The sequence below is a fragment of the Camelina sativa genome, chromosome 8 (genome assembly GCF_030686135.1).
Source record: "Camelina sativa cultivar CO46 ecotype springtype chromosome 8, ASM3068613v1".
NCBI classification, from domain to species: domain Eukaryota; kingdom Viridiplantae; phylum Streptophyta; class Magnoliopsida; order Brassicales; family Brassicaceae; genus Camelina; species Camelina sativa.
Genome location: NC_141887.1, coordinates 9,127,320 through 9,147,901, shown reverse-complemented (window position 1 = coordinate 9,147,901; position 20,582 = coordinate 9,127,320). Strand labels below are relative to the sequence as shown.

The following is a 20,582-nucleotide window of genomic DNA, read 5'->3' as shown; positions in this document are numbered from 1 at the left end:
AATCTTAAAGAAAATATTCTAAAGAATCATTTGATATCATCTAACTTACCATATTAATTTTATTTATTAAATTATTCATCAAATAAAATAATTTGATATCTAACTTAACATATTAATTTGTTAATTATTATTATACTTCACTCATTGTTATGTATGAGTCTATTTTGTGAAACAAAAAAATTCTCATATTATTTATTATAATTAAAAATAGTTTTATTTCCGGATATACCATAAGTTGAATTTTAAAAAACAGATATAAATGAGTCAATCTATAAAATATTCAATTTTTATTAATATTATTCTTTAAAAATAATATTTATTGAATTAAAATTTTTACTAAGTAACGAGTTAAATTTTGAATATTTAAATTCAATTTCATACCTTTTTGTTGAATTTTAAATAATTTATTTTGAAATATTTTTAAAATATTGAAACTTGATATTAAAGTTAGAAACTATAAACACTCTAAATTGGTTTGTTATAGAAATGTCAATAATATGTCACTATAATATGAAAGAATTAAAAAAAACCAAGTATATTAAAACAAAAAGTATAACAATATATTAAATTACTCATAATATAATTACTCACTTTTTAAAACCAAATTCACAAAATTATGTCTTATAATGACATTCAAGTCATGAGGTAGAATATACATTGTTGAAATAATTTCACGTACATAAACTAATACAACACATTAAAATTTTATTTTAAAATAGAAAATATACAAAATTTTGTATAAAATAAAATTTAACTAGTGTTATAGCACGAGTACTTATCTAGAATCATTAACAATATAAAACCTACAAAATAAGTTTCTTTTTCAGGTCATATATGATTTTATTACATAATATTTTATCCAAATTTTTTTTTAAATAATCAGATAAATTATATTTGATAAAAAAATTACAACGTAAATAAAATGAATTTCAACCCATGTTCTAGCATAGGTCTTAATCTAGTTCGTTAATATTACATTACACTAGATTTAAATTCATAGTACAGAAACAAAAAAAAACAAAAAATATGATGGATAACACATTTACTAATTATATGCTAAACTTGATCTCTTAATTACTAAATAACACACGTAATATTTTTCTTCTTTCTGTCACATCTTTCTATAATTACGATCACACTTTTTTTAGACCTCAGCATCGAAAACCTTCATTTTCTGTTCTTTCGTGTATCTCATTTTTCTAGTGATTTTTTAAAGTCCTTGTATGACTATGTTTTCATTAAAGTCAGAAAATTGTTTATATCTTGAAATATTCTCCATCAAGAACTGAATATTCTACAAGTGAGTCATACTTAGGTTTATTGAGTTATTTTGAGTACAAATGGATAATAACAGAAACAAATAAAAACAACCAAACAACTACAGCGACGCAATACGTAGCGACGACCCCCGTAAAGGTTGGAGCGTGCTTTCCACGTCACTCCATGGAGCGTGAGGAAAATCACAACTTTTTCGTTTTCGTCACTAAACTAAAACAAAAGGTCAAAATCATAAAATGAATAAAAATTAAAAAAATCAATTGCTTTGTTGGCCAAAAAATAAGACAAATGTGTGTGTCTAATGCAAACTTTATTTCCATCTAATCCATTCATTAAAATTTAAAAATATGAGCAAAGAAGATATCTAACATGAAAAAATACAAACAAAACAAAAGACGATAACTGATACAAATCTAGCTACATAAGAATGAAAAAAGAAAACGAATTGTGCCTGAGAAGAAGAACATCAACGAAAAGTAAGAAACATTGATTGAAGGCGACAAAAGAACCAATCTAGTTCAAAAAGTTTTCTTATCTCTTAATCACAATTAACATCCCTCTCTCTCTCTCTCTCTCTCTCTCTCTAACCTTTTAAATTTTGTCCTACACTAACACCAATTCGTTTAATTTATCCTTTACTTCTTTGTGTCACCTACTTCATAACCAAAATATTTAAAGTTTTATCTCATTATAAACGATTATCCATTTACAATGGTCAAACAAAAATTATAATTTATAAACAGTCTAACAGCGCTAATATTAGCCATACATAATTGAATTTGTTATGTTTTGATTCGGATTAGCCATGTAAATTAGTGGAAGCTAAAACCACAAATATTTCAGAATCGGTTGGTATAAACCAATCAACCGGAAATAACCGGTGATGAAGAAAAAAGAAGGGGGGACCATAAATCACATCGCTAACTCGGGCGGGCCAAAATAACAGAGGACACGCGTCAAGAGGAGGTTGTTTGGACCACAGATGATTTGTGGTCCCCTCACACAAAGCTAATAGCATGCGTTTGGGGATAAGAGAATCCCAACCGTACATTTGGATTGATGCAACCCTCCTCCCTCCCGAATAAATAATATATAAATAAAAAGATGAGCTGATATAATTAATTATTATATATTAGTATAAAGAAAAAAAATCATAGATACGACAAAATAATAAAAAAATCGAAAAGGAGATAAAAAAACGAAAGAAACGTGGGGACCAATCCTAGATTTTTCAGACTTAGGGCTGACAGCCGCCGGCTTAATTAAAGTGGAAGGTCTGTTTTAACCCCAACAATGGGCAAACAAAAATTAGGGTTGGTTTTTTAGGTGAAACATTAATTAAATTAAAAAATAATTCTGGAAAGAGTTTACACATAAATTTTCAGAAAATAAAGATTTTTAAGAACGGACTAGACAATCTGTCTTTACGTTGAGCTCTTGTGTGATCCTGGTCAGGGAGAAAGAAGGAAAAAGTAGTTTGAGCAAAAATAACTCCTCCAACAGATTCGAAAAAACTGGCCTGATGGCGTCTGCACCATCCCAACCAGTTTAATTAGGATTAGTTTTGTGAGAGTTTTATTATCCTTTCAAGTTTGATTTATAATTTTGGTTCGAATGTTTGAATTTATGTTTATAGGATCTGTTTGGATATTTTAAATATTCATATCTTCAAAAACTATCAAAAATATTAAACTATGCAAAATTATTCGAATCACCGGAAGAATTATGGTAAGAAAACTATAACTATCCAAAAAATCATCACCAAAAATATCAGAAATAGAAATACCCAAACTAATTAAAATACTCAAAAATCAATGAAATAATACAAAGCTAAGCAAAAAGGGGTTAGATTCGGATTTTTAAGGTAATTGTTCGGGTTTGAGTTTGGGTTTGAGTCAAAAAAAATTTATACTTGAAATATAGGCCTTTAAAAAATTCGTTAATGAATTTTTAAAGTTTTAATTATAGTTCGATTCAGATATTTTTAAACCATGTTTTCCTCAAAGTTTTTGATGCGAATATTCCAAGCCATAGTTTTATGTATTAATAAAATAAGAAACTACGATATTATTAAATCAAGATTATAGTTGGAATTTTATTATATTTTTAATTTGAATTCTATTCTATTTTTAGAAATTTTTGGATTCTTGATTTATAAATAAATTTGCCTTATAATTTTTCATTTTTTGTTATGAATTTTATTTTAGTAGAAGATATATTTATTTTTAAAATTTTAGTTTTTCATTATTTTTTCCAGTTATGCAATTTTTTTGAATTTAAGAAAATGAATAAATTCAAACTATAATAAGATATTGTTTTGTTTCTTAACTGAACATTCATTCAAATCAGATTGATTTATATTAAAAAAAAATTTGTTTATCAGAAAAAAAAAAAGAAAATTGAAATTAAAGGGAAAAGAAAATATAATGTGAGGGGACTACATAGCGCGTGGTTCCAGTTGTTGTGTGTTAAATAGCCAACTGTTTAAGCTCTATCTCCAAAATGGTCCCCCTCCCCTACTACTACTACTATTCCTTCCCTTTCCACAAAACAAATTCTCAATATATATATATATAAAACCCTTTTTATTTATTTCTTTAAGGTAAAATCAATTTGGCTCTGACAAAAAAAAATATTTTCATGAAAACATTTTTCAAATTTTATATCTGTCGTATTCTGACAAAAGGAGACTCCATTATATCATTTATACCGACCTTCCATTTTTTTTTTATTTATAAAATTGTTTTTCAGTTTTTTTTTATTATAAATTTTATGATTGAAACTTGATGTGGAATTATACAAAAAATACCATGTCTAAACAATATATAAACTAATATCGTTATATTAAGTAAAATATACAGATATGCTCGAAACTTTGTATCTTGGAAGGAAAACAAAAGACGTTGAAAATACAAAATATAAAATTTCAAACGAGATTCGAAGGAAGACGAAACTATAGGCTAAAAAAAACACAAGCAATTAGGCTTAAGTGCCCGCAACTAATTTAAAGATAACATTTTTGACATAAACAAATACTACATAACTACATTTCGTATAAAACTTCATGGTTTATGCCAGCTACAAACCCTTTTTAGGTCTAGCTCACCACTACACATATTTATCCGGTTCATCGTGCTTCGGTTAGCTGCAAACCGGAGTGATTTTAACTAAAATCGTCGTTAACTTCTCGCTCTTTCATTTGCGCATTGACTTTATTCCCTTATTTGTAAGCTTAAAATTTAATAATGATCGTCGGTTTAACTATGTTACGGAAAACGTGAGATTATCGAACAGTGAGCATGTCCTTCGGTCACTGACTAAACAATGAAATGTACTTATTTGCCTTTGGGTCATCATTATCGAGAGAGGCTTATGTAAGTCGTTTACTATTATGAATGGAAATGTGTGTCCTTTTCACAACCTTTTGATCTTCGCTTGCGTCCTTTTCTTTAAAGCTGAACACAACCATCCAATTCTCAGAATGCTGTGTCAAAGGCATAATGAAAAATAAAATTAACTTTAGAGGATATATTGGGTTACTAATTTTTATATTTAAGTGTAAAATAATACTATTTTAGTTACGACTTCCGAGAATAGTTTAAAAAGCAAAAGCGAGAAATAATATATCTATGCTTTTCTATGACACATTACTGTTTTACTTACTATGCAACAGTAAAATACTAAATTGGATTTGTTACATACTTGCATTATATATATATATATATATATATATTTTTCGTTTATTTTTATTTATACAACGTGAATGAACAACATCATAATGCATGTTTCATCTAGATAGAAACGGCCCCAAATTTTTGCAAGCTGATTTATATGCACACAATTAATTACAAGTCGTTAGTCGTCTAACTGTATTTTTTTTTTCGTCAACTCGTTTAACTGTATAATATGTGTTGAAATGTAAGGAAATAAAATGAAATACATAATAATATAATAAGAGATCTCAATTAATTTGCCGACAGTGGAGTTCTTATAGGATTTTGTCAAACAGGTTAGTTGAAAACTTGAAATTGTGGGGGCAGAGATGAAAAATAAATGAAGCTAATTGACAAAAAATTTCACTAAACCTTGTAGATAGACTATTTGCAAGGCAATTTAGCAATATATGTAGTAGAAAAAAAATGAATAACAATTTATTTTCAAAGGAATTTTGTGCAAAAAAAAAAAAAATCTAACCCTCTTAAAACCCGAAAAAATGCTTACACCAAACATACCAAATTTATATTTAGTTAAAAAAAAGAAAAAATTGAAAGAGAATTACCGCCGCCAATGGTAATAAACTAGGCAGATCACCGATCACTGGAAAAGGTAGTACAGTAAAACCTCTATAAATTAATAATATTGGGACCAATACATTTTATTAATTTATAGTGATATTAATTTATATATTATTTAATAATTATTATTTTATAGTGTAAATTAATAATTATTAATTTATAGGTATATTTTTAATTGTTTAATTTTTTTAAAATTATAAATAGAGACAATTTTTGTAAAATAAGATTAAAATTTTGGATGTTGTAAATTTTATGCTATTGGAATTTAATTTGAAATAATTGAAAAATATTATTGACAATGAATTACAAATATTATAGACAAATTCACTTATACACATGACATAAATCTTCAAATTCATTAATAAGAATATCAATTATCATATTTTAATAGTCTATCTAACTATCAAAATGTAAATGATGCATATTTAGAAATTAAATGATGCATATTTAGAAATTAAAAACTTTAAAAAGTTTTAGCTGTTTTATGAAATGTTATAGAATATTTTATATCATTATAGTTTGAAGATACAACATAATAATTATTTTATAAATATGAGGTTTAAGCGAAACATACTTTACTTTTTTTTCCACAAATGAAATATATTGATTTAAGGCAAATCTTTACAAAGAGAGTTGTATAGCCAATCAGGCTTTGATACATAATCAGAGTAATAGCTATTATCAATACAACCAAATTTAGCTAAGACATGTGCTATACTATTACATACTTTACTATATAAGCATATATATATATATATAAATTTACATGATTATTAATTTATGATATTATTGGGACCATATTTTACATGGAGATTTCAAAAAAATTATTATTTTATTATTTTATCGAATTTTGTTATTTTTTACATTGTCCCAATTTGGGACTAACAAAATTTATTAATTTATAGTGTTTATTAATTTATAAACTATTAATTGATAGAGGTTTTACTGTAGTTGAATATTAACACTATGTTTGTGATGGTCAGTTTTTTTATATGCTGATAACTCAAAATTCACATACTTTTTAGACCCTACTTTTTAATAGTCCTAATTTATATTAGAGAGTGTATGCAGCGTTGGTGTGAAGTGTGAACTCTATACCACAGACGTGAATCATGAAACCAAAGACGTGAATCATATGAAACCAAAGACAAACAATTTTGGTTTGAAATCCCAACATTATTGATATTTTGATTCCACTTTTTTTCATATTTAGGTTGTTTCCTAAAAGTTAAATGCAACATATTTATTTATATGGTTCTACTTTATCATTGTTTATTAGTTTGTATATATTATATAATTAGTGAACAAAAAAAGTTCAGTTTGGGCCTACTAATCTTCTTGGTTGGCACTGGTTAACAAAAGATTTTATCAATGAGACATATTGCACGTAAATCATGTAATAATCCAATAAATAATAATATATACAAGTTTGTTATTCTTATTGCTTCTCCACAATTGAATATATACAAAGACTTATACACAATTATCTAGTAAATACTAAATATACATTGGTTAAGATAACCAGAATAAACCAACTAAAATCAATCATCATATTATGTGCACTGAAAAATGTTTTGAATACTCATCTTGGACTTTAAATGTTCAAACTGAGGAGAAAACAATGGTTTAGTTAGAATATCAACCACTTGATCTTCGGTGTTGACATGAAGAAGTTTCAGAAGACCAACATCCAAGCAATCTCTGCCTGTATGACAGTCTATTTCAATGTGTTTCGTCCTTTCGTAAAAAACTGGGTTAGTGGCAATGTACACAGCTGCGGTACTATCAGAGAATGAAATAGGAACTACAGCAGTGTTGACACGCAAATCACGAAGCAAAACACTCAACCATACCAACTCACAAGAAGCTAGAGCAAGGGCACGGTACTCAACCTCTGCAGAAGAACGAGAAACAGTGTGTTGTTTCTTTGATCGCCAAGAGATTAGAGAGTCACCAACAAACATCGTAAAACCAGTAGTGGATCGTCTACTATCCAAACAGCCCCCATAATTAGAGTCAGCAAAACCCTTCAAAGTGAGATCAGCATTAGCAGAGTAGAAAAGTCCCTGGCCAACAGTGCCTTTAATGTATCCCAACACGTGATAAGCAGCTGCTAAATGAGGAGTGTGAGGTGCTGATATATACTGACATAACTTGTTAACGGCAAAGGTGATATCTGGCCGAGTAATGGTCAAATACATCAATTTCCCAACAATCCGACGATATTGCTTTCTGTCTTCAAGCAAATCTCCTTGCTCTTTATACATCTTCAGATTAGGAATCATTGGCAAAGAAGAAGGCTTACATCCTAACATACCAGTGTGAGAGAGCAGTTCTAATGCATACTTGCATTGACATAAAGAGATGCCAGTGGAATTTCGAGCAATTTACAGGCCTAAGAAGTACTTCAGGGGACCTAAATCTCGTAGCTTGAACAGTTGCTTCAGAGCCGCTGTCAATTTAGTAGCCTTAATATCTGTAGTGCTGGCAATAACAATATCATCAACATACACCAAAACTGCAACAAAATCATCTCTACCAACTGGTTTGACAAACAAAGTCTGATCACCATGGCCTTTTGTGAATCCAAGACTCAATAACAAAGAAGAAAATCGCTTATACCACTGCCTAGATGCCTGTTTAAGACCATAAATCAATTTAAGGAGCTTACAAACAACATTCTTAGGGAGAGTGATACCTTTTCTTTCAGCATATCCTTCAGGTAGCTTCATGTAAATTTCTTCTTCCAATTCTCCATTAAGAAATGCATTTGAGACATCAAGCTATGTAAGGATCCATTTCTTTGAAGCAGAGACCTTGAGTAATAGCTTGATAGTAGATTTTAGCAACTGGAGAGAACGTTTCTGTATAATCCAACCCCTCCTTCAGAGTAAAACCCTTTGCCACCAACCTCGCCTTATATCGTTCAAGACTACCATCTGCCAAAAATTTCAATGTAAAAACCCATTTGCACCCGACAGATTTCTTACCCGGAGGCAAAGTAGTGACCATCCAAGTATTTGTTGCCTCCATTGCACCAATCTCTGTATCAACCGCTCCACATCATTCTTTTGATTCCTGTGCCTCAGCATAAGTTGTGGGAATATGAATATTGGTGGTGTGATTGATGTAAGAGAGATGAGAAGGTGAAATATTTGAATAAGAAAGAGAATCTGAAATAGGATATTGAATATCTGAATGGAGAGAATAACAATGATATTCCTGTAAATGAGTAGGAGTTTTTTTTTGTTCTCTTAGAAATTTGTGGTGAAAGATCAGAAATTTTTGAAGGGAAAGAAATTTGAGGAACTGGAGAAGGAATAGATGGAATAGAAGTCAGATTACCTGGAGGCACAAAATCAGAATGTGTGAAGAACTTCAGAATGTGTGAAGAACTTCAAAGATGTGTCATTCTCTGGTTCTGTATTCATGGGAAACACTTCTTCATGGAAAATGACATTCCTGGAAATGAAAAATTTATTAGTTTCCAAGTCCATGAGTTTGTATCCCTTATAACCTGCAGGATAACCCAAAAACAAACAAGCTTTAGACCGAGGCATGAACTTGGTTCTCTGTTTTGGTGAAGTAGAACCATAGCACAAGCAACCAAAGGTCTTCAATTGATCATAAACAGGAGACTGTCCAGTGAGAACTTCATACGGCGTTTTGTTTAAGAGAAGCTGTGAAGGAGTTCTATTGATGAGAAAAACTGCAGTCAATATATAATCACCCCAAAAATGCAGTGGAAGCTTCGCTTGAAACATAAGTGCACGAGCCACATTGAGATTGTGTTGGTGCTTGCGTTCAACCACAGAGTTATGCTCTGGTGTCTCTGGACAAGATTGAAAAACCTGAATCCCATTTTCATGATAAAAACTTGCGAAATTCAATTCAGGTGCATTATCTGATCTGACAGCTTTAACTCTGACATTGTACTGATTCTCAACCATTTTAATAAACCCAGGGAAGACTGTAAGAACTTCTGATTTATTTCTTAGCAAATATACCCAGGTTGCTCTTGAATGATCATCCACAATAGTTAGAAAGTATCTAAATTATTCAATAGTATCAACTGAGAAAGGTCCCCAAATATCAATATGCAATAACTCAAACTTTGAATTACAAATGTTATTTGGAGAAGGATAAGATAGTTTGCTCTGTATTGCAAGGTGACAAATATGGCAATAAGCTACGCGTTTATTCTTATGTCTAGTAGTGCCTAAAGACTGAGAGATGACATCCAATCTACTGAAAGCAGGATGCCCTAATCTTCTATGCCACATACTGACATCTACTACTGCATTGGCTGAGACTTCTAAATCTTCATCGTCCAATACATAGAGATTTGCCACTCTTCTACCTTTTCCAATTTTCAATTCCTTGGTAAGATCCTGGATTTCACAAGAATAGGGATCAAATATAACTCTCAAACCAAGAGAACTGATGCTGATGAGATTCAAGCGAAATTTCGGGGATAAACAACACATTCTGAAGAGTAATGTGACTGTTAATCCTAACTGAACCAACTACACTGATCTTGACTGTTGAGCCTGTTGGGAAATTCACATAACTCACGATAGAAGTATCCATATCCGAGAATAAGCTTCTATCATGATAGACATGATGAGTAGCCCCAGAGTCTATCACCCATGTCTTAGGTGTAACCGTGGTTTTAGCTACAGTCAAGATACCAATAAAACAGTAGGTAGAGGGTGAAAAATCAATACTAGTGTACTCAGGGTTGGAAGAGGAACTAGCTTCATTAGATCCTTGAGTGCCCTGAGTCTGCAACTGTGAACTGAATAGAGCAATAAACTGTTGGAGCTGATCCTTACTGAGATTTCCAATCATGTTTTCCATCGTAGGAGAGTTTGAATGAGACATGACTGAAGGTGGATTAGGATTAGCCAAAGTCACTTGTGCTGCTACAGGCTGTGGTGTAACAGGTTTGTTAGCATTCTTGTTCTTTGAAACAAAACCTGGAGGAAAATCATGCTTCTTGTAGCACCGTTCTGCAATGTGACCAACCCGATTACAGAAAGAACAAATTGGTCTGCCTTTGTGAGGACCATTTTGAACGTAGCAGATAGTAGGATCAAGTCCAAAAGGATCCATTTCTGAAACTTGAAAATCAGAAGGAGCAACATTCAAGTTGGAGAATCCTTTCTGACTATCATCTTGATCAAGAATTTTATAGACTTCTGCCAAACTTGGGAGAACCTTCTTCATAATGATTTGTCTCCGAATGGTGGCATAAGACTCATTCAATCCAGCAAGAAACTTGACTATTTTAGCTCTCTCTGCCTTCTGTTGCAGACGATCAACTTTACCACAAATACAAGGTTCATTAATTTCTTCTGTAGTCTCCAAAGTACTCCATAGTGTCTTTAGTTTTGTGTAATATGCCATCAAAGACATAGAACCTTGACGGAGATCTTGTATCTCTTGAGTGATGTTAAAGGTTCTAGGCAAATTACTCATGTGAAAACGACTGTATAGATCACGCCAGATATCAGAAGCATCTTTCATTCGCAGGATGCTCCGATAGATCTCAGGTGATACAGAGTTCAACAACCATGATTTAACCATGTTGTTGCAACAAGACCACAAAGGGAAGCTTGAGTCCGATTCATCAGGACGAGGTAAGCTACCATCAATAAAACCTAGTTTCCTTTTAGAATCTAACGCAATACGCATAGTAGCATCCCAATCATCATAGTTTGTACCATCTAAGCGAATAGCAATGAGAATCAAACCTGGATGGTTAGCGCTATGCATAGAGAACGGAGAAGGAGCTGGATTGGGTGATCCTGATGAGATGATGGCTCGCGAAGCTTTAGATCTAGCAATCAGAGGAGAGTTCAGAGGAGAATCATCAACATCGGCTGATTTAGACGTCTTCCTAGCAGCGGAACTTGTGCTTGACTTTGATCGAGTAGGTTTGCGTATGACGCGAGTTGCAACCATGATGAAACGAGATGATCGGAGCTCAAAAACGAAGAACCTGATCAGAATCAATCGAGATTTGAGCTTCTGTGCTCTGATACCATATCAGAGAAGAAGAGAGGAAAACGTTGAAAAGTTTGTTATTCTTGTTGCTTATCCACAATTGAATATATACAAAGACTTATATACAAGTATCTAGTAAATACTAAATATACATTGGTTAAGATAACCAGAATAAACCAACTAAAATCAATCATCATATTAATACAGTTTTTACAATAAGTTATCAATAAAACATTAGAGATAGAAAGAGGAACAAAAACTATATATAGACTGATCTCAAATTGTTTAACTAGAGGAACTCATAGATATTGAGGAATGTGAAAAAAAGAGAAAGGACTCAAAGGAGTAATAATTAAAAGTCAAGAGGAATAAGACATATAGTAGTAGTATGCTCATCAAAGTTAAAACTCCAAAATTAGACTGTTCTCCATGAAAAGTGGACCACTCAAAATAGAGAAAAAGCAAAGAGAGGAAGAAGCAAGTTATTTCATTTTCAATTTCAATTCTTTTTCTTTTATGGACCAGGACCACTCTTCCACTCTCCTCTTCTTTCATTCTCAGTTCTTCTGCGTTTGGCCATACCACACCCACATTGCTTGCTTACTTTTGGTCATGAATTCGACACATTTGAGTATCTTAGGCCATGCTTCTCCACCCAATATCGAAAAGACGATGAACAATATTGATGAAAGATTCCAGGCTGGTTCTTCTGTTCTCATTTAATATTTGAAAGCATCAGATTAAGCATCAATTTTGATATTCATAAAGACCTTTTCCATTAGAGGTATTAATTTTCCCGTAGATCCAAATAAGACTTAGTTTTAGCTCAAAATACCCGACTGGGCCTAGAAGAAAATGTTACCATCTCAACTACTAAAATCTTATGAGAATGAGGCCCATAACTTTTAAATTCTATGATGATACTGATACATCTCGTACATGTAAACCACTTTAGTGAAATCATAAGTACTATTGCATTCTCTAACAGTTGGCTGATGTGTAATACTACAATTTTCTACAAGTTAACTTTTTGAGACATGTTTTCCCCACGTAAGATGTTAGATTTTGGTTAATCCTTAATGCCATTTTTTTTACGTAAGAAGTTGATAAAAGTTGGTCGTTCCAGGGATTCAGCCCAAAGGTCCATACTCCATAGCCAATATAGGCTTCTTTTGTGGGATGAAATAAGAATCTTATTAAGCCGATTTTGGACATATATTTGGGTTTGATTTGTTTTAGTTTTCAAGGCTAAATCAAGTGGGACTCTCATATATATATTTTTAAGTTTCTACAAATGGATAATGTGGTCGAAAGTGACATTATATGTAGGTGTTGTGTTACTCCTTTGTTTTTATTTTCATCTTGAAAAGAGACAAACTAAATTCCATATTTTCTTCAGTTTTATTTTAATAATGAAGAAACATCCATTATCCCTTGTGCTAATATAGACAAAATAACACGAAATATCTATTTTTGTTGTTGCTACAAAGAAGTTATCAAAAATTATATTTTCCTCTTAGCTTTGTCTTATCTTACACATTATCTTTATAAAAACCACTCCACAATGTAATGGAAACTTCATCTGAGGAATTTTTTATACGTAGAAAGATCTTTTCATCTTTTCGAGCTCATGCGTGGCGAGAACTGGCGAACCCCTTTTCAAAAGCCCAGCCAAAAGATGATCAGATCACCTTACTCTGATCAAACCAGGTTCTCAAACCACTTTTCTAATGGTTAAAGTTGAGTTCCTTTCATCTTAAGATCCTTATCCCATATAGTGTCGTTTCCACACCCAAAGACGGATAGTAGTGACTATTTTCCTCACATGGCATTATATTCAAATCTGGTAGCAGGAAATTGCCATCCGCCTTAGAAATCTCATTCTCTACGGGATTTTGACTATGATCCATCTAAAACAGAAAAGGGGTTTTGTTGTTTTGTTTAGTATAATCACCAAGTCAAACAACAAAAGGTGGAGAACGAGAGTGAATTTGGAAATATGTGTGTTCACCTTCATTCTCTTCAAGTCATTGTTCTCGCTAAATGGTGATCTGAGCAATGCAATGTCCTGATTATAGAATCGAAAAAACAATATTATAATGCTGAAAGAGTCACATATCATCAACAACCAAGAAGTATTGCTTGTGATCACTCAAGTAAATCTTAATCATAAAAGAGAGGAAGTGGTTTAATTTGTACCTTTTTCTTCTGTAACTTCTTGACATCAAAATCCAAGTCTGCGGTTACAAGAACCTAAGATAAAGAACAAGAACGTTTTAATGAAAGGTGGTTAATAATAAAGTTGAGTCACAAGAAACAGAAGTTGAAAACTTGAAAGTCCCCACATAAATTGAATGTTGAGAAAAAAAAGGTCCCATGTGACCCATACAACATTTAAATAACGCGTCAAGGTTGATAACCTAACTCTCTTTCTTTCAAACAAGACACAACTAATCCTTAAACTCTCTCATTAGCAAATCAAACACAACTAATCCCAATGATATCAAACCACCACCAAATATAACCCAAAGCTGATGATGCTCCTCTGCATGCTTATTTCAAATGTTAATACACTAGCCTGAAACAACCAACATCAGTTGGAAACATCCTCTTGGACCTTGGTTATAGACACAACAACATAGTCAAAGGCCAAAAGAAACTATGGGGTCTACTGTGACATAGTGACATAGTGCCATAGTGGACATAACTCAAATCATACCCAACAAACACAAAAACCAAAACGACAACGTATCAAACGGGCGCCTTTTGAAATGACAAGAATACCCTCTCTAGTTAAAAAACACTCGGAGCTTTGTTTTTTACTCGTATGATTTGTTTTGGTCAATGAGCTTCTTGAAGGCAAAAAACAAAAAAGGACGTCTGGAATCTTATCAGACGGAGCAGTAACATTGAAAAAGGTAACAACAAAAAAAAACAAAATGGTTACAAATCTAGAATCTTTGGTATGTTGGAAAAACTGAAAATCTTGTTACCCAAGTTTCAAAATCGAGAATTAGGTTTTTAGATGAAGAGTTTGATCGATTCAGAACAGAGAAATGGAACAAAAGAAACAGATCAGTTAAGTCGGCATATAATCAAGAAATAGAAACGAACCTTGGATCTAGATCCAACGGAACTGATTCGACGACTAGTAGCTTCGTAACCATCGACATAACCAGATGGAGAAGAAGAAGAACCACCACAACCGCCACTCCAAGAGAGTGGTGTACTTGGACTACATCTAGATTCAGCTTCTTTTCTTGGAGACTGAGACCGTGGCTGTCGGATCCCCCACCGGAGCGCTGCTACAGTCGGATTCTTGATTACTTTGGCTTCTTTAAGCGTCACCAAAAGCTCTGCCACAACTTCTCCATCTCTCATCGCGCACTTCGTCCAGTCATCTGATGAAACCATTCTCTGAATCCAAAGCTGAAGAAAACACCAAGAAGAAGATAGAAACGAAGCGTAAAGGTGTGTAATGAGATACTAACTTTGAGAGAGAGAGAGAGAGAGAGATAAAAGAGAGAAAAGGAAGGAGACGAAATGATGATATTTGATTAAAGGTTGTTTGTTTTTATTCTTTATCTCTGATATTTTTATTTAACTGATTATTTTGTTATATAAAATAATTAGTACGTGTGAAGATGTGGGAGAATTAAGTAGGAGAGAAGCAATCAATATTTTGGCTTATTCAAATTTTGACTAGATTAGATTGGATAACAAAACAAATTACCTGAGATAGCATACGTACGATACTTAGTGAATTAGCTATGGTTAAAGAGGTATATATGATATATAATTTGGGATTTTTTTTGTTTGCATTACTCAATATTGAAACTAGTTAACCATAAATCCATAATAAAGATTTAGGTAATATACCGTCAAACTATATGTTTATAAAATAAAAATAGAACTAGGTATGATATTTTCTATCAAGATGAAATATATATTAATTAATGATACATTACAATGTCTAAATATAAAAGATAGAACATTTTTTATATATATACTTTAACCAAAAAAAAACATTAAAAAAAATATATTGAAAGTTTAACATGAGATTAACTAATTGGTGTTTTAGTGACAGATATTAGAACTCACAATCTTTGCCAAGTTCTCTCTTCTAATTTAAATTAACTATTAAACCATTAATTCTCTAGAGACTGCCGTTTTTTTGTTTCGTCCAAATACCGGATTAAGGTTTTCTTAATTAAGATCTTCGGAGGTGGTTGTGTGAAGGCGAGGCGGCGGCGAAGTCGTGAGTAAAGCAATTTTTTTTGCAAGGTAGGAAATTATAAAGTTGTGGGATTTAGGATTAGTTCGAGTGGTCATTCTCTTTTGGGAATGAGTCGTGGGATCAGGCTCGTCGAGAACGACTTGAATGGCCGGAACCGGTTACTCAGATCAGACGGTTCACTGTTAAAATCTTGATACAAAGTGGCTCTTTTATAACCGCCAGAGTTGTTTGCATGCGAGTGACCTGACCTGAGTCTTCTTTTTCCCGTTAGTTACCGATCGAGTTCAAAATTCACATAATTATTTTATCTTTCGATTTTGTAGTCCGTGAATCTGTTTATATCCATATATATATATATATATATATGTATGTTATTAAAAAAAAAATCAAGTTGGTGTTACTTAAACGTAAGTTCACAAACTATATTGAAAATGTTCATGGATGGTCGTCCCTCCAAGAAGTCACAAAATGAACAATATTTTTTTAAAAAAACTTAATACCTTCATTAGTCCAAGAAGCTTGGAATGGAAACATACAATAGTGCCTCCTATAATGAGTAACATTAACAACAAAAGAAACAACATAGCACATTATACATGAAAGGAACCAGACCAAGAGGCTAGAAGAGAGATTCATTGAGGTCTTACCCGCTGATCTCTTGATACTGGATCCAAATGATTTCGGAGAATGTTCTTAACCTCTACGAGCAAAACACATGTCGGTTTAGAGGTTGCGTTGTGAAGCCTAGAAACCTGCCAGCGATGAAGCATCTTTTTGAAGCCCTGAAACTCTTGCCCCTAATTTCCTAGTGACCTCTATTAATGGAACTAACTCCATCCAATTGTCACTCTAGAAATTACATGTGATCTTTAATCCCACCTTAAGAACTACGAAGCGCCTAGCCCATGACGTAAGCTTGCACATGCTCTTTCAGATCCAGCTTCCAAAATTTGTATAATCCATCTCCTAGAAATGAACAATATTTCATGGGAGTGTATGATAGGTTTTGTTAACAAGCATATGTGCTCGTTTTGAAAATCTATCCTTAAACCAACAATGTCATTTTTGGTGGCGTTGAGTTCTATTCAAATTCCTTTTAGAAGCTATATAACGTGGAACATAGCCATGCCTTGTTTGATTTTTCTAAGGTTTAGCATTGGAAAGTGGTCAAAAAAAAAAGAAGCAAGACTTCATGTACACTATTTTGTTCTCACATTAATTAAAAAAAAAGTTCTTACTGTGATTATACTCATGTAATGCTGCAGAGAATGTAATTTCATTTCAATGAGCTCATGAAATTGTCAAAAATCAAACAAACAGCTTATGAAACTGAACTAAAACAAAGATGTAGGCAATGGGATTAATACCTACAGTACAATCATTTATACCCAAATAAGACTTTTTCATATTTCCCATCTAAAATTACTAACAAAAAGTATCAATTTCAACATATAGTAAACTCAAACCATGAAGTGGTGGGCTAGTGGTTCTAGCTTGGAAGGAAGAGTCGTCCTATTGGTCCAGGTCAGGGATCGATTCTCCCCAAGCGCATAATTGCTAGCTTTATCTCTTTGGCCACATGGGTATGGGCCCATTGCTTACGGCCCATTTGCAAACCTGAAGGACCCTACCCGTAGGATAGTCTCTCTCCAGAGATTAGTCTCGGACCCCTATAGTAAACTCATATCTATTCTCAATATTTAACCAAAGAGAAGTGCAAACGCATGGGAGCACCAAAGAGAAATGAGATTGGCGGATTTATGATAGTTGGAATGTTGGATTGCGTAAAACAATTAGTGGGCTAGGCCCATTTAAGACATCGAGTTTTCATCGTTGACCAGACCTATCCCACTAATTCATTCAACATTCTCATCTCCCTGTATTTTGGTCGGTCTAAAAGAGCTAGTTTTGTTGTCGTCATAGGGTTTTTTTTTTTTTTTTTTTTTTTTTTTTTTTTTTTTTTGTCGACAATACATTTAAGCTTTCTTTCAAGATATTTTTATGAATATATTTTAACTAAATCTTGAATGTTGAATTGAATTTTTACAACTAATATTTGGATGATACAGTAACCTTACTAACATACATCCCATTGGGTCCGGTTGTAATGTCCAAAGCAAATAACTATAAGTACATGTTCAACTATATAATAAAAAACAAGACAAGTTATAAACATAAGCTTTTCGTGAAACTAAGATACATACAGTGTCTGTGTTAGATATGGACGTACATGTGCTGGTGCTGCTATGGGATGTGAGACTCATGAGTCATGAGAGTGACATGAGAAAAAATCGCAACGTGAAAACTGAAAGAACAACACTACCTACCGATAAAGTCAAAGTTTCTTCTTCCAGATTAAACCATTGGGATTTGGGAGATTCAACATTGTCCCAAAGCTCACATCACATATTCACATGGCCTAGTGAATCAAAGTTCTTTCATTCATTGTATACTATTCCTTGTATTGACACACACACACACATGTACCAATACATGAAGAAAGCACATCTAATGATTTTTCCTATATAAATAAAATTATGTAAGGATTGAAACAAACACATTTTTTTTAATTGACAAATGAAGACAGTTTAAATGACATACAGTCGGTTATAGGTCCCCAAGGTTTCAGACTTTCAGTCCAAAAATTTTGGTTTCCAATAAACTGTCCAATAAGATAAAAATATATACTAACTATTCCCTGCGCAAAATGATTACAACAATAAAATGGAAATTGAAATGAGATTCAATATAGTTTCAGAATGAGCCAAAGAAACTTATAATTGATGTTCTTGTTGAGCGGAGAAAATTGCATTAATGAACAAAAGGCACATGGAACATGGAAACGAGCCGAGAGATGGGTTTAGCATTTTTGCCTCACGAAATATAATTGTATTTTTTTTTTCATTTTCACCAAATTTAAACATTTTCTTATCATAAATATACAGTAGATATGTTATATAAAAGAATACGAAAAAATGTTACATAAGAAAAAAAAAAAAACTTAATTTAAAGCTGAAAGAAAATTAGAATTTTTTTTGTTATAACAAAACCTATTTCAATAAATATATGTATATACATATATATATATATATTTAAAGATGATGTTAGAAATGAAAAAAAAAAGAGGTGATGTGGATATCAATTACAATTTAAAACAGATACAATAATTTATGTAGCAAATTAGGAGTTGTTGGTTTTCTTATTATATAATCAAAAGAACTTTTTTTTTGTGTGTGGCTAAGAAATACTAGAAGCATTTTGTATTTATGTCTGTAAGAACAAAAAACTTCCAACGGATTAAGAGATAAGGAGGGAACAAAGATCCCATGGAGTGCGGTGAATGGGAATGACAAAAAGTCACACTCCAATTTCTCTGTCTTTTTGGTAGTCAAATGTTACAATTTACTTGCTCTCTCCTCAGCTTTGCTCCAAAAAGGACCCAAACCGCGTTCTCTAGGAGAGTTTTCAATTATTTTCTTCTCTCCAAGTTGATCACTTCTACTTCTTCTACTTCTATTCTTATTGAGTCCTCATTGATTAGAGTTTCTAAGATCAAATCATTTGTACTATTGTTATCATTGTATTACATTTTAAATTTATTCGGTTATGCAATGTGAGGAGTGATAGGAAACAACTACTGTATGATGTTTTGTTTGGTTACCGATAAAATGACTGAACATTAAAATACAGGTAAAATAATTACCAAAAATACTATAGGATAATATATACTATATGATACTTAAGCAGTAAATAAGACTCCTTCCGTTTCAAATTATAAGATGTTTTAGAGAAGTTTTTTGTTTCATAATATAGGATGTTTTCAATTTTTTATGCAACTTTTAGATTAGTTTAATATTTTATATTATACAGTATTGTTTCTGATTAGTTGAACTCTTTAAAAGTAAAGACTTCTTAATCTACGTGCTTTAGTTAAAACATCCTATATTTTAAAACGGAGGGAGTACAATAGAACAACATAATAAATAGCAAAATCAATATAACATCAAAATATTTTAGGCTAGATTAATATCAAAATGAAACTGTGAAACAATTGAATATATAACTGAAAAACATGAATGATGATTTAAAAAAAATAAAAATTATCAAATAAATATCGAACAAATTTTTAAAACCAATTTATATAAGGAATTAAAACAATATGAATGCTATTTTCCCTAGATGATATGCAAGTTCATGGCAACATTCTTCATACTCACATTCTTATCTTGTTCTTGGACGTTATATCATCATGTCTTTATGTGCTCTCTTGACCACTACTATTAACTTCATTTGCGATAGGTCAGATTAAATGAATTCGATAAGTGAAGCTTAAATTAAGCGTAAATTACACGATCACTCTTCACATTTTTTTAAAAATAACTTACGTTGGTTATCGTAATTTATGCACCCTGATCTTCAAAGGTATGCCAATCTTATTTCATCGGGAAAAACGATCTAAAGTTTTGAGCAATTAAATATTGTGGAATTAGTTGCTTTAGTGCCAACAATTAGCAACATTCAAACCATATAATTGAAATGACAAGAGTCATCACCAGTAAGTACTTTTGATTTAATGTTTGTGAAATTTTCCATCTTCCGACATAAATATACAAAAAAAAGCAAACAAACTTGATAACATTTTGTTTCTTTCAGTTATTTCAAATTATAATAAGGAAAATATTGTCAACATAGATTAGATTCTCTTGTACCAAGAACATAAAAATGCATAGATAACACCAAAAGATACTGCATGTGTGTATGCA

At 32.0% G+C, this 20,582-nt stretch overlaps 2 protein-coding genes across 2 annotated transcripts; both read right to left on the bottom strand.

The window, feature by feature from the left end:
• Window positions 1-8,932: 8,932 nt before the first annotated feature.
• On the bottom strand, window positions 8,933-11,540 carry LOC104709375 (uncharacterized). Its single transcript, XM_087461049.1, has 3 exons — window positions 10,301-11,540; window positions 9,934-9,964; window positions 8,933-9,623 (listed from the first exon to the last, which is right to left on the bottom strand). Exons 1-3 carry the CDS (start codon window positions 11,538-11,540, stop codon window positions 8,933-8,935), a joined length of 1,962 nt encoding a protein of 653 aa, XP_087317175.1.
• Window positions 11,541-13,075: 1,535 nt separating this feature from the next.
• LOC104706843 (uncharacterized) lies at window positions 13,076-15,209 on the bottom strand. Its single transcript, XM_010423066.2, has 4 exons — window positions 14,697-15,209; window positions 13,782-13,835; window positions 13,594-13,650; window positions 13,076-13,492 (listed from the first exon to the last, which is right to left on the bottom strand). Exons 1-4 carry the CDS (start codon window positions 14,994-14,996, stop codon window positions 13,334-13,336), a joined length of 570 nt encoding a protein of 189 aa, XP_010421368.1. The 5' UTR covers window positions 14,997-15,209; the 3' UTR covers window positions 13,076-13,333.
• Window positions 15,210-20,582: the final 5,373 nt, after the last annotated feature.

Bases quoted from the DNA above. Each gene is read 5' to 3' on its own strand.
- LOC104706843 (XM_010423066.2), bottom strand. From the start codon at position 14,996: ATGGTTTCATCAGATGACTGGACGAAGTGCGCGATGAGAGATGGAGAA. The intron at 13,836-14,696 runs GTTCGTTTCTAT...TCTTTATCTTAG, and splicing joins CCGTTGGATCTAGATCCAAG to GTTCTTGTAACCGCAGACTT. The intron at 13,651-13,781 runs GTACAAATTAAA...TTCTATAATCAG, and splicing joins AGAAGTTACAGAAGAAAAAG to GACATTGCATTGCTCAGATC.
- LOC104709375 (XM_087461049.1), bottom strand. From the start codon at position 11,540: ATGGTTGCAACTCGCGTCATACGCAAACCTACTCGATCAAAGTCAAGC. The intron at 9,965-10,300 runs GTATTGATTTTT...TGTGAAATCCAG, and splicing joins TTCCAACCCTGAGTACACTA to GATCTTACCAAGGAATTGAA. The intron at 9,624-9,933 runs GTAGAAGAGTGG...TGAATAATTTAG, and splicing joins GGAATTGAAAATTGGAAAAG to ATACTTTCTAACTATTGTGG.